This window comes from Tigriopus californicus, chromosome 12, assembly GCF_007210705.1.
Source record: "Tigriopus californicus strain San Diego chromosome 12, Tcal_SD_v2.1, whole genome shotgun sequence".
Lineage (NCBI taxonomy): Eukaryota > Metazoa > Arthropoda > Copepoda > Harpacticoida > Harpacticidae > Tigriopus > Tigriopus californicus.
In genome coordinates, this window is record NC_081451.1 from 9,359,788 (window position 1) to 9,374,981 (window position 15,194).

Below are 15,194 nucleotides of genomic sequence, written 5' to 3' on the forward strand. Positions count from 1 at the left end.
AATATTTGGTTATTGTTCTTTGGAGCCCCAAAAATCTGGTGATGAAACTGGTTATTTTTGTCAAAAGTTGGGTGATAATCGACCCTTTTCATCTGGCAGCACTGCTCGTACGCGAACAGTATGGACAAAATAACGGTCAAAGTTTGGACCTCATAACGCTGCAAGAATGTTGTCTGAGTCCAATTAAGTGGCCACAGAGCAGAATTTGTACAGGATTAGCCCCAACCAACATGTCGAGCGAGTTCAATCAACTGACACGCCTTCCCGATCTTCTAGAGTTACTAAAGCAAAATCCAACCAAGAATCACAATGCTAGAATCTACTGGCGTACCTATTTTTGAACATGAAAAATTTGTGTTTGGGCGAGTCCTCGATTGCCGGCCTAAATCTGCTTCAAAACAGACATTTGATCAATCAATCCCCGAATTGAGTAACGAAATCACGATCAATCGCTCATTGATAGATATGGCTTCGAATTCAAGGAGAGTGGTGTGTGCGTGTGTGTGTAATACTCGTCATTTTGGGAATCGAGACGTTTATCTGCCATAGCGTACATGGGTGCACAACATACAAATCGTACTTGTGGGCCTCATCATTCAAGGTAGCACGTACAATTCAAGGGGGCAACACCCTTCCAAGCAATTTCCACGCGCACATTTAGAGCCCATGGCATTGAGGTGGGTTGCATACTTCGGAGTGAGCAGGGTTGCCAATGTTTTTTCTTCACTTGTGGTATGCATTTTTTTCTGCTCTCGTTGGGGAGGTTAACATACTAATCAGCTTGGACAGGTTTATGGCATTTCATAAACCTTTCCATGCAAGCTAGGTAATTGAAATGCTCAAGAAATGCGCTATGATGTTGATAGGGTTTTCAAAGCTGGGATGCAATCAAAGCCGCATAGAGTTATTTCTTATAGGTTCGACAAAAGCTCGAGCCAAATTTTACACTTTGACAGTCACCATTTTTTAGGCCTTCTATTGGTATTTGATATTATCCTTGAATATTTTGTAAGTACATATACTGAGGATAAACAGATGGATGTGATTGATTGATCAATTGATTGATTGGTCAATTTTCCAGCACCTAATCATTCCCTAAAATATGATGTTTATTCTAAAAACAGGTAGGCTATATCTTTTGATTACAACCATAGTATCATATTGTTAACGTCTAATTTCTCAAACCCCCTACAATATGAGAGAATTATCATTTTTGTGATGTGTTGGATTGCAGTTTTGCTGGACCAGTTTGACATTTTTGTTAATCCTTCTCAACTCTTTGAAGACCAAAGATATGGAGCAAAATTTCAGCTATCCCCTGTCCACTCCATTGGAACAAGGTAAAAGTATCGAAATAGCAACTGGTGAGCATTCCCATTGATGCGCAGCAGTTCTCTCTATCTCCATTCCTCTGCAACTTCCTGTCCGATGTACATCAAAGCGTTAAGAAAAAAGACCAACTGGTCATTTCATTATCATGATCAAACAAATACTAAGGGGAATCTCACCCCCAATCAAACATTAGCCATGAACCCTCTAGTTCAAACATCTCTATATAACTTCTGAAATATGTCAAACTAGGACAAAACTTGGACACTTTTTCACACCCTTGTACTCTCAACTAGTGGACTTGATCACATCTCCCGCGATAACAAAATAATGATACTTGCGATGAGGCTTCAGACTTAAAATATTTTGGCACCAAACCCGCCGAAGTGGTGCTAGAGTATGTATGTAGCGCAGTCCTACGTACTACTGTGCATGCACTAGCACCACTCATGGTAGTTTGAGAGGTTTGAAGCGCTGGTTACTCCCGTCTCAAGTTGAAATTGGTAATAGCGATGGTTTTGTGTTGCACCTTCAGTTGCTCATTTCTCGTGCGGCAGTTAAGAACCTCCAAAACTTGCTTGGTGGTTTGCAAGGCCCAAATACGAAAGGAAAGCAGATCGGCTAATGTGTGCAGAAATTGTGACTGATCTCCACAGATCGGACAAGAATTCTTGGCATCACTGACGTTCTTCGTGGCACCTAATCAAAAATCAAAATGTATTCCTATTTTATCGTATTGGTAAGTACTTAGGAATGTTTAATGTCAAATCATGGTTAAAATAGCCTTTTGAGATAGAACCCAAGTGTCATGTTGGATGATCACTTGTCATTTGTATGAGAAAGAGAGACGTTCATTGCCAAATTGGCTAATATTATTTCATGTCCTCATAAAGGAACGATTCTACACTACACTCGCAACATTGAGACACGCTTGGCATTTGAGACGCTTTGTTCTGCGACTATTCTCGCTTCCTGACAAATATTCATGTGCTTGAGACATTCTTTACGAACCGATATTTCTTTTGTTTGGCTGTCTTTTTCATTCTTTGTAGCAATACTGCGCATGAAATTAAAAAACAGCCACAAGACCTTGAATATTATTATTTTTTTTTCGCAAAACACTGGTGGTCACTTTCTACTTTAATCTTTTTCTAGCAATCTCTTCTTTCTTGGGCTCCTTCATTGTTCAATTTGCTCCCTTCAAATATGCGTAAGTCGTATGTAGGCGTTGATCCAGTAGCAGGATTTAAGTCAGACTTGGACAAGTTTTTGACTAAAATTCCTGATCAACCTTTTATTCAAGGATTAGCCAGATCAGCCAGCTCCAATTCGTTGGTCGATCAAATAATAAATATAAATAAAAGTCAAGTAAAATGAATCATTTTCTCGTCTTGAACTGCTGGGATTCCAATCCCGGTAGCGGTAAGGAAGTCCACAAAAAAGAATTAACAAGTTTTTGGGTAAACTTAATAATGAATTAAGGCGACTTTCAAAATATTTTTGAATTAGTCTTTCAGAGTTAGCACTGAAAACGGTTTATTGTAATATAAATCTTTAACTTACGAACAGTTTAGTTAGCTGCATATTTCATCAATTTTTTCATCGGTAGTTGACTATAATAAAGCGTTTTCAAATTTGAAAAGGCACAAATCATTGTCAATATGTTGCCCGTAATACCCTAGAAATAGCCAGTCTTGTTGTTTATGTAGCAAGATTCTGCTTTTGCTGTAATAAAAACCGATATTCTGATATTAATATTCACAGGAATCTTTATTACAAATGCCCAAAATCAACTGTTTTCAGAGAATCCAAAGACATCTTGAGGCATTTCAAACAGGATACCGTTGCCATTAGCATGTTCGGAATGCTAAAGCAAGGCAAAAAATACTTTCCATGCTTTAAAAGCAACGTAGGAAACCAAGAGCCTTTACAATCGCGCTGCATAATCTAGACAGAGTCATGAATCATGCAGAATCAACAAGTCATGTTGACCTTTAAAGCGAGCACTAACACCTTTTGATGTCATGGTTTTCGATCTAACAGCTTCTTAATGACGTCATTGATCGGGGATCTTAGCGAAATATTGAGGTGGGGTATTGTCCAGAGCTTGAGCAATGTAGTCGTGAGCAGAAAATTAACCCAGTACCTAATACCAGGGCCCAAGAATGCTGCCTTGCAAGACGCCAAACATGTTTTTGGTTACACCCGGCCCTCAAGTCATGTCGGTTCATGTCAAGTGATTAATATAATCACAATTGCTGGTAAAGCAAGGACATACCCGAATTTGACCCTTCGATGGGAGTTTGTTAGTTAACCTCCTTTAAGCCTTAGGAGTTGAACATACATAAATCATGTAGCTTCCATTGTGAGAGCCGTCTACCAAAACTCATATGCATGAGCTCTAGAGTTCAATGTGAACTTGGTGGGTGATCTGATCTAGCTGAAAAGAGGTAATTATCCCCCTTGTGTACCATCAAAAAAATGTGCAAATCACTCTCATTTCATTACGTACGCCTCACACGTTCACGGTAGTGTAGGGAGACAATAGCTTGTTATCAATTTAGATTTATTGATACCCGCTAGGAAACGTAATTGTTTCCTCTCTGTCGGAAAATGGAAAAAGAACTGACCCATCAACCAACCGCGAGGGGCATTCACTCAAAAATGCTACTTGTTAAAAATATATGCTCTGCGGGATATTTGCTCTTTCACTTTTGAAAAAAAAAGCAAATCTTTTTGCGACTCTCGATCATGTTAATGCGAAAAATGCTTACAAATTAATGGATAATTGTGTGCAAGGTTGATAAAAGAATAAAATGTTCAGAATGATGAAATGGTTAACCAGAAAGATATATCACTATAACGATGACCAGAATTGGTTTTATATTGTGAAAACGGATAACTTATCTAAGATTGAAGGTCTTTTCTATTCCTGATATACAACTATGTGTGCTAAATTTCTATTATTAAGATACTTGTTATTGACGGCAACCTAGACCCGTAGTCAAAAACCCAATTCTAAATTTTGCTCCCGCCCAAAAAACTTGAACCAACGTATACATTTCTTGTTTTAAGCTGAGATTTACAGTAAAACACTTTCCAGGCATCTTTGACTTGATCAGTGTAAGGTAGTTTAACCCTTTTCAAAGATCGGGAGGTCTGGGCTTCTTTTGTTTGTATTACCCTCCGCAACACAAAGCAACAGCCCATAGTGAACTCATTCAAATTTAAGTGTGAACACATCACCGATCAGACACTGCCGTCCAAGCAGGATTTTAAATGTTATCAACCTCGGCTTGATTGATGCATCCTTCAATTGCGATACCGGATTAATTGGTAGGCTCAGGCTCACATGGACCGAAATATTTTGGTGCCGGATGTGATAGGGCAACGGACAACTCGCCAATCTCCTCCCAAAGAAGGAGATGAATGAATCGATTATGGTCATTCGAGATGGTCTATCAAGACCCAAACACGTTCCTTGATAAGAGCTCATTATCTGAATTTCATTATGGGATCTCTCTTATGGTGATGCCCGTAATCTGAAATCCGAAAACCGACTAAATTATGGAGGTTGAAATAATTCATTTTTTTAAATCAGGCATTTTAACTTGTAAGGTTGGAATAATCATCGAGATCCGGATTAAGGATTACTTGATCCACCTTCATGACCTAATTTTCAGTAGTGATTTAATGACAAAGATAATCAAGAGCAACATGTTTGAAGTTGATATGTTCGAACTAGAGTTTTGATCCATTTACAAATAAAGCAAGAAAAAAAGGACAGAGCAGCTTCAGATTCGCTTCGCAGAGTTGGAGTCATTATTTTCCAAAAATAAATGTTATGCAAACCGGTTTTTTGTGCTTGGAAACACTCTCTATTCTCGTTTCCTATTGAAGACATATCCAACATGCTTTTGTATGATGATTCGATCTTTTCAGCGTTGGTCACTAGTTTTAGAATCATGGACACATAATCCTCTTCGTGATCAATTTATGTTAATCGGTTTATGGTAAATCTCTCTTTTGGCCCATCACGATATTGATGATGAGTAATCCATGATTCACGCGTGATCCTGGAAATGTCATTAACCGCTAACCGCAGAGAAAGACAAAGATTTTCAAGATCTCTCTTGAATTCAGAATTGGCACCCTGTTGTTTTTGGAGCACAAATCGACGAATTATGGAGGGTCATCTTCATTGAAGATCATACCTTGAGCCAAAAGAGGTTATGTTATGTAAAAAGGTCGTGGAGATTGCTGCGTATTTGAGTATTGAATTTATGTCTCTCAGTGCTTTTAAATAATCTTTGTTTGAAGTGTCATCTTGGAGGAGCCCAATCCAAGATCTCTAGATGACCTTTAAAAATAAAAATTGTGGCCTTGCTAGCGATATGGTTAGCTTCGGCTGGATTCCAATACATTGCACATGCCAAATAAGTTGAGGGTAATAAAAAGTAATTTTCATTCTTATCTAACAATGGTTTCAATGGGTTACTAAAATTACTCACAGGTGGGCATTGCCACTTTCCACTTGAACCTTCGGCCAAATATTTTTAGATGTCAAAGAAAAGAAACATTTGCTTTTGCTTTTTCTCTGTTCAGTTTCAGAGAATGGACTAAATCGCCCTGCTTAAATTTGCTTCGCATGATAACACTAACGCCGTCTTGAAATATTACAAAACAACTCATTACTTTTTGGAAAGAAATGTTTTGGGTTTTAGAAAATAATCTTAAATTACAGTCAAAATAATTGATGCTATTCATTACAACTTCATTAATATTAATGATGCGAAAGAGCGGGACTAGCAGGCAAAAGCCCGGTTAAAGCACTAATAGATAGAATTATCATAAGATTCCCGTTTTGACACCAAAACAGGCAACAGCTTTATACTTCATTGCCCACCTATGACATTTGTTGCCAAATGTCACCCCACCAACTCGCTGTACACATTGGAATAGCACGTTCTTAACTTTTGGGTGGTACTTATCGTCCTAGCATTTCTCTGACTCAAGAATCGGTGCCTTAGACGGGAGATGAAGGCTTCATGAAGTGCAATAAGCCGACCACAAGTCATAATTCAGCTTCCAAATGCCAAACGCGTCAAATCGTTAGGTTCTCATAAAAGCATCATCGTTACCACGCAACAAAACAACTTCATGTGGACTGGGTTTACCAAGAGAGGCCTGAAGCCATTTTTCTGAGGATATTGGTTGAGCCGAAGGATTTAGGAATTACCTCTATGGTTTTAAAGGAAAGAACGCCTATAGATCCCATGTATGACATTTAGTTGTGTACTCTGACCAGATTTTAGTTGGGCCTCTGCCCCCCAAATATTGGTTGGTCTTTTGTGTGTTCGCAATGACGCACAGCATGCGTAACTCCAGAGAATGATGGATGATCATCGCCCCTTGCTAAAGCTGTGGACATTTGGACGATAGTTCTCTAATGATAGAGGGTAAACTCGCTTTAGTTTTTCCAAGCTCATATTGCGTTGTAGGATGGATTGAAGTGGTTGATTAATGTACTTGATATATCAAAATATTTAGAATTCAAAAGGACAAGTTTATGTATAGTCTTACTTTAACAGCATACTGTGAAGCGTGAAAAAAGGTCGCCTGAAAAAAGCGAAAGGTTGTAACAAATCAACCTGTATGATTAGTTTGGACAAACATTATGAATAAACCCTAAAAAACTCAGCAGTCAATTTAGCACATAAAGAGGGCATCACGTGCGGTGAGGAGCAAAATGATTTTAATCCACTCGAGAATCACTTGAGAAAGTGATAAAATGACGACAATGGCTTGGCAACAAAAATTGTCTGTCACTTTTGTTAGTCAGTTCACAAAGAAACAAGGCCCAGAAAGTGCAATGTGAGCAGGCCAGGCAGACCCGATTTAAGAGCGAATGGGTGGCAGCTGAAAGGCTTTTAGGGTATGGTTTCTGATTGTAGAGGCACTGCCTTCAATTGGCTCGACCCGTTCTGTTCCATGGTTAACAATAGGGCTTGTCAAGTGAACGCGTTCATGAACAGCTGACGTTATTCCACGGAGTAAAATCAAAGACAACATGCCCAGCCAAACCGCACTGTGCATGCATTGGATTTTGACATTTATTTATTTACATGCTTGTCTAAGCAAATAGCATTGTCATATTGAGCCAATTTGATACTGCGCTCACCGAATTACACCAAAAATGATCAATTTGTTGTGTTTTGTAGTACAGCTCACTCAAAATCACTCGATTATGGAAAATTCAATGTGCGAATGGTGCGAGTTGAATGTGGTGTTTATCTTGGTTCTCCCTCCCAAAAATACCTAAAATCAGGGTGCTGGATCACTTTTTTCCTTGAATTTCCTTCACTTGGCATGGCCTATTCAGCTGCAATTGGAAACCACGTCGTTCTTACTCTTCTTTGTTTCATGTTCAGTTGAACAGCCTTAAACTGGATCACAAAATATATGACTGCGCACCCTGACGGTCAAAAAGCGTGCAACATTGTGCGTCACCCAAGAGCTGTATTCAAAAGATGTGCGCACTCTACTTATAGAACCTTTTTTCGACTCAGTGTCTATTCTCCTGGCTTTTTTAGTGACTGAACTCACGTACCGTCCACCAACACACAATGTAACTTATCTGATCGAACTTGACAATGACCAACGCCCTTCATTCAAACCCAATTTCAGGGCTGCCAAGCTGTTGTGAACGAGAAGGTTTTTATGTTTGGTCTGGAAAAAATATTTGCTGTTGAAATGGTTGTTATTGTTATTCCTTCATGTTGGCTAATGATGCCGTGAAAGGTTAGATATATGATTTATGACCGCTGCTATGGTGTTAGCGTCTTCGAACTTATCTGATTGAAGTTAAATGGGCTTTGTTTAAGGATTAATTGGTGATTCAGGAATCATGAAACCAACACCTTAAAAAGACATCAAATGTCAATTTTATACTCCATCATAGAACAACACAATAAATCATTTTGTTGTAGGGAATACAATACCCACTTAATACATGGAGAGTCCACAAATATGGGCACTTGATTTTTGAGAATAGCCATTAAACGGTTGGTTTGTCAATTGCACTTTTATAAATCAACCATGAGATGTCGCAAAAAAACTCCCGTACTGCCAAATTTAAAAGTCAATAATACTTAAATGCCTATAAGCATTTTCAAAAATATTTAATTGTCCATGTTTACAATCTTGATATTGGTCTAAAATAAAATAAATATCAGTTGAACTCAGTTTGAGGACTTGAGTTGTTGCAATAAGGACCTGGTGTGTGCCCCCTTTTACCTCATTCTAGGGGCGGGTATTTTAGTGTGCAAATAATACTAACAATAACCTCTTCAAAAAGCTTCGAATCTTTGTCACAAGCATTGCAAATTAATTGTCAAATAATATTTAAAAAATGGATGGATTTCAGCCTCCAACCACATCCATCAGTTTTTGAAAGAATGAGCAGGTTTCCTTTGTCGCACGCGAAAACACCCCCATAAACGATCTTTTTCTACGATTTGGCAGTCCCATCCAAGAGTCACATGTGTTGCTGCATCTTGATTCTAGGCAATTCTGGTGGTGGAGCTCACCCATTCACAGATCTCTGGCTTTCAACATGGCTCGACCAGCTCATCCACACCACAGCTCCCCTGTATCAGAAAGTATAACCAGCTCTATTGCGACCAAGGCGGCTTCAACTACCCCATGTAAGTGGACAGCTTGATTCATTCCTCATTATCGCCAACCCACCGACAACCCACGACCATCCAACAACCAGCCAACCAACGCCTTATACGGTACATATGTCGTGATTGATCGATTGATTGGAGTCTTTTTTATTGCGCAGGTCGAGGATCGAGAACTTCATAGATGAGAACAAGAGCCTCATTAAACGGATGTATGGAACACTGGTCCAGGAACAGGTTCCACAGAGTGTGCCTAAAACCCCGGCTTCCACCACTTTTGTACGCAGCGTCCGGCAATTTGGGCGGTTTAAGAGATCCACTGAAGAAGGTGCGGTGATCTGCTTTTGCTTGTTAAATGACGTGAAAATGTCAAAGAATGTTTAGAGCAGGAGGTCACAGATGGGCATGAAGTGTTAATGAATAATGTCTCGATTTTTTATGAATATTTTGTCATTATGCAGACATGGCTAAGTAGTTGACATTGCGTTGACTTCAACAAGTTTAAAGCAATTCCAACCCCTTTCAGTCGACAAGTGCAAGGTTTTAGTGACTAAGTTGGATTCAATTGACAAAACTGACCAAAACACCATTCTGGCAGATTAAGCGTATTCTTAAATACACTTTTGAAAAATTTGACGTCAAAAGGTGATGATCTAAATAGTTGCTAATACCATTTGGTGGTTTCCAATTGTCCAGTTTTTGCCTTGTTTTTTCACATACTGCAGTTCATGCAACTATGACCAAGAGCGTAAAAGTAATGATCATTTAGGCATTGCTTAATACTTTGAACAAGTTAGAGTTGTACTGCTCTTTTACCATTTCTGGTTTGTCAGCTAAATTTGTAACAATGCTTTTTGTTGTTGTTGCCACACTTTGGAGTTTTCATTGCCTGTTTCCAGCATCAAGGTTTTGATTATCTTTGACATAATGCCAATGACAATACGTATTCGCGAATAGTAATGAATTTATCTGGCCTGATGTGCAACTGATTCTAATTTGTATGATTTGGCTCAAATCTCTTAAAGTCAATTGATTTGAAGTCCAACAGGATTTTATTGAACCTATTGATTACTAGATGAAAGCATGGACAATTTGCCATTGTCCTGCCAATCTATGTCTCTTGGGCTTTTGTTCTTAACATGTACAAACCGGCATCATTGACTGTACCATTAAGGAGCAATACATTTTTCTGTTTGAAATGCTCAGAGTTGCAATTTTGGTTCCAATTTCTCTTAGGCCACTTCAGATTCTAATTTTGGGCATTTTGGCTCATATTTTTTTGCCTTGTTCCAAACCAAGACATGCATCTTACATTGATTAATGTGCGATCCTGAAATGAAGCACAAACGAAGGTGAAGGGTAGACTCATAAGATCTCGCATTAGTGCTGCCCATCTTTGATGCCTGCCCAAACGTCACGTCCGTTTTTAGGGTCCATCAAATGGCTTTGCCATTTAGTTTCCTACAACTTCTTCAGCCAATTCGTTGATGTCCGACACTGTTCATGCGGAACTCTGCTCTAGCTCACTTCCAATTTGTAATGCCTCATTTGGTTATTTTTTTGCAGGCTTTTTGGAGGACTTCCTGTTCGAGGATGAGTTTTACAACGACCTAGATGCTAATTTCACCGCCCTGGAAGACAAAGTCAAGGAGTACGAATACTCGCTCCATTTTGGTCGCACCAAACGTCAAGCTGGATTTCCCGGAGCAGACTCCACGGGGGAAGATAAGAATCGGTAATTGCGTTATCTTTTGTTCCCAATCACTTGATCGAGCCCAATATGTTTTTGAACAGGGCTGACGCTTGTGAGTCCAAAACCGAGGTGTCCACGCCATATTGGGCCACCAACAGCAATGGGGATGTTCGGGCCATCGTGAACACCAAGACATTTTCGCAAGCTGTTCATCAAGAGATTTGCACGTGAGTTTTCTTCCTGAACAAAGAGGATAAAATGAACAAAACAGACTGTAATCTAAAGAAGAAAAAAGTTTTCAGCGGCAAATATTGTAAGGTCATAATTGGATATTAGTTTTCGTTTTTGCAAGCTGAATGCAATGCTTTAGAGTGTACCAATCCTTGAATGTTAGATTTAGAAGAATGAAGAAACTTTGTAAGTGGGTTATTGGTATCCGCCACTTATTCGTAGTCAATTGTCAGCTAAAATATGGACAAAATAAATTTTAAAGCACTAGGGCTACCTTTACAATTAAAGCACTGGAATAGTCATTACACGCCTTTGATAGGGAAAGAGTACTGAAATATTCTGCTCCTCGCAATAATCTTTCTTTGTTTAGAGCCGACTCTACAGGGTTACAACTATATGTTAGGACACTTCAAAGTAACATGGTTTCAAGAAAATATATTGCATCAAAATGATCAGCAGACCTTGTACCTTCATATTTATGTCATATTCGATATATATCCTGTGTCGGTAATAAGCCATTCAATTGCTACCAGGTAGCATTATATGCGGCGTGCATGATGGTCCCACACCCTCAACAACGTTGCCTCAAGGCCGTTGGCATTATTGTAGGATCTAACCCACATAATGGACTAGATACTAAGATTCATGATGTCAATGTATGGAATAAAAATCTTCTAATTCCACTAGGAGTTTTTGCACGAACTCTAAACTGTACTTACATAGCCCTCCTGATGCAGATTGATAATTTCTTTTCTTTTGTCCATGTGGGGGATTTCATGATCGACCCAACAAGTAACTTTTTGATAGAATTTGAAATGTATGCTATCAATTTAAAATTTAAGATTTTTTCAGATGCTCTCAAATATATTTTTCACCCTGTATCATTGATTATTGTCCTCCTGGTCGGTTAATCTTCCTCGGGGCTGTACTCGCTCATCACCTATAGACTCATACAGCAATGCTTGATTACAGATCATCCCGGACAATTCGTTGTGCCGGCGATTGCCAATGTGAGCAGAAGTACAAGTGGCATCGCCTCCTGGCTTACGATCCTAATGACGATTGTTCAGGCATTTTCATGGATTGGTTCCTCTTCCCATCGTGTTGTGCTTGTCGGTGCCTTCGAAATCCTCTCACGGGAGGCCTTCGATCTTAAGTGGACAATGCATATTAACAATAAAACCGTTTGCATTAATACACACGAAAAAACAGTGCTTCCGAGGAGCAATCACTTAAAATGTGTCTAAAGTGTACATACCATGATGGGAAGATAACCACGAAGTCCTCCTCGGAATTATAATGTTTAGGGCATCTAATAAAGAAACACGATCTCAACACCTCTCGTAAGAGAATTTGCCAAAACAATAAATTATATTTACCGAACTTTTATTTATTGTTCCTTTGAGAACCGATATGAGTGTCACCAACCATGTTTATTTTTCAGAAAGCTCTGACATTTGTTAATATTTACAAAACAGGATTGGGTAGGTCCGAATTTGCGATCGGTTTTGTCACATTTGCGGATTAGTTCTTGGCAAGAAATCGTACCCTCCAAAATATCCAGGCTAGTCAAAACAATGAAGCACTTGCTTCTCTTTGGGTTCCTTCAATGTTAAATTGTTAAACTGTTAAAATGTTTGTCCTTGATTCTCCCTCTAATATGAGGTTGATTTGATACTCAGTTTATTTGTTCCTTGTGTGAAAACCCCATCACATTGAATTCAGATAAAAAGCGCTATTAAAGATGAATGGAATACATGGNTTGTTCCTTTGAGAACCGATATGAGTGTCACCAACCATGTTTATTTTTCAGAAAGCTCTGACATTTGTTAATCTTTACAAAACAGGATTGGGTAGGTCCGAATTTGCGATCGGTTTTGTCACATTTGCGGATTAGTTCTTGGCAAGAAATTGTACCCTCCAAAATATCCAGGCTAGTCAAAACAATGAAGCACTTGCTTCTCTTTGGGTTCCTTCAATGTTAAATTGTTAAACTGTTAAAATGTTTGTCCTTGATTCTCCCTCTAATATGAGGTTGATTTGATACTCAGTTTATTTGTTCCTTGTGTGAAAACCCCATCACATTGAATTCAGATAAAAAGCGCTATTAAAGATGAATGGAATACATGGACTGCAAACTACAAAAAGTACTTTTTGTTAAAGAGATTTGAAAAAAGAATGTAATGTTTCTTTTCTAAAATTGACCAGGATTCTTGAAAATTATTCACATGTATTAATTATTTTTGCTGAAAGGGCTCAAAATGCTCAATAAATTGCAGTAAAATGTCAAATATTGCTCTTAAGCTTGCAAAATTTGCAGATGCTATAAGTTTGAAAAATTTTTCCAAAATTTGTACAATATGCAGGATGCAAGTATTGGCCAGCCCTACTAATAACCTTTATTTTTGCTAAAACTACCGAACCAACGTCTTAAAAATTGAAGTGCAGTCTTTGCTAAGTAAACTTGACTTTTCGTAAAACTGTCGGGTGAACTTTTTAAAAGTGGAGTTTTTCAATCAAATGATAGCCATCACTATTTTGCCTTGAGATGAGCATTATTTAGGGATTTTCCTTTACACGGCGTTTTATTGTAAATATTAACGCTAGTGCTTTGCAGAGTGATTTCTAGTTCTGTACCGAGGATTATATTGATGATGATGATTTATTTGGGGCCTCGTTATAAAACCATACGTATAAATGTGGGTAAAAGTAAAGTATATGAAAAACGGATTAGAGAGGTATTCCCCAGGTCTTAAGCCATTGGGCTTGTTTTCAGGGATGACCTTTTCCTTAGTTGCCTTTAAGTATGTTTGTGCAAATAAAACAATCTCTTGAATTGCATTCGGTTGGGACAAGACAACGCAAGAAGTGATTTCTTTTTTTGATAGATCAACGATGGACAATGATATTTGTTCAGTAATCGAGTGTAATACAGCTAAAACTTTTATATTTGATATAAAAAGCAAAACCTTTGGTTTCGAGAAAAAGTACGAGGCGTGAGTGGAATTAATTGAGCTCCAGACGAAGAGGGCTATTGATGACAGTCTTTAAAACTTTTTTTTTTTGGTTTAGAAATGTCGTATTAGTTTTAGGTCTCCGAGCAAATCAACATAAAACATTATGGCAGACAGTTATGTTGGCCGACTCCAAACGATCGGCAATCGGGTCATTATTCATTCAGGGAAAAAATACCATCTGTAATCCGTAATTATTCTGCTTCACAGCCTCCAAATCAGCATAGTTGGAGGCAATGGATTATACACCCTGACGTCGTGTGACATTTTTTTTTTGTGCGGACTTCCTTACCGCTACCGGGATTGGAATCCCAGCAGTTCAAGACGAGAAATAAATTCATTTCACTTAACTTTTATTTATGTATATTGTTTGATCGACCAACGAATTAGAGTTAGCTTGTATATAAGGTTGATCAGGACTTGTAGTTGAAAACTAGAACAAGTCTAACTTAAATCCTGTTACTGGATCAACGCCTACATAAGCCCTACGAATATTTGAGGGCAGCAAATTGAACAATGAAGGAGCCCGGGAGAGAAGAGAGTTGGACTTCATTGTTTTAACTAGCCTGGATTCTCGAGGGCTTGAAGGTGCTCTCAAAACGCCCATAAAGCCTCTACGGTCACTACAATTGACCCTAAATCCTGGGTTGGGACAAAGCTCATGAATGCTTTTGAAAACGTACAATATCACATGCAATTCGTACCTTCTCTGAATACTATACAATCCCAAGCTTTCTAACCTCTCCCAATACGAGAGCTCTCTCATACCCTCAATGCTTCTAGTAAAACATCTTTGGACCTCCTCGAGCTTTTTGCAAACCTGCTGAACACATTGGAACCCAAATGGGTGAAGCATATTCAAGATGCGGCTGAACAATCGACTTGTGCAGAGTTATCATCGTGATACTATCTCTGGACTTAAATGGGCGATATATCCAATCACATGATTCAAAAGCTTTACCCACCTTCAACTGGATATGCTCATCGAACTTTCCATTATTTTGGAGGACTACATCTAAATCCTTCATGGATGAGACCAGCTCAATGTCCTTACCTTCATCATCTAACAGTGGAGTGGCTAATGACCCAATGGTCATTGAGCGGAAATTCATTTCATTCAGTGCCATGTTACTCGCGGCAACCCAGGAGTAGATTTGGTCTATGACCTCTTCCAGATAACCAGAATTCTGACCATTCCTACTAAGTACCAATTTTGTATCATCAGCATAAGAAGAGATACTG

At 38.7% G+C, this 15,194-nt stretch overlaps 1 protein-coding gene across 1 annotated transcript; it reads left to right on the forward strand.

The window, feature by feature from the left end:
- Positions 1-1,845: 1,845 nt before the first annotated feature.
- LOC131892270 (protein spaetzle 3-like) lies at positions 1,846-12,321 on the forward strand. The gene is made up of 6 exons (XM_059242073.1): positions 1,846-2,068; positions 8,896-9,035; positions 9,176-9,342; positions 10,581-10,749; positions 10,809-10,934; positions 11,911-12,321. Exons 1-6 carry the CDS (start codon positions 2,045-2,047, stop codon positions 12,092-12,094), a joined length of 810 nt encoding a protein of 269 aa, XP_059098056.1. The 5' UTR covers positions 1,846-2,044; the 3' UTR covers positions 12,095-12,321.
- Positions 12,322-15,194: the final 2,873 nt, after the last annotated feature.

Excerpts from the sequence above, each read along its gene's own strand:
- LOC131892270 (XM_059242073.1), top strand. The coding sequence starts at position 2,045 with ATGTATTCCTATTTTATCGTATTG. Across the intron at positions 2,069-8,895 it reads ATTCCTATTTTATCGTATTG|GCAATTCTGGTGGTGGAGCT; the intron begins GTAAGTACTTAG and ends TCTTGATTCTAG. Across the intron at positions 9,036-9,175 it reads GGCGGCTTCAACTACCCCAT|GTCGAGGATCGAGAACTTCA; the intron begins GTAAGTGGACAG and ends TTTATTGCGCAG.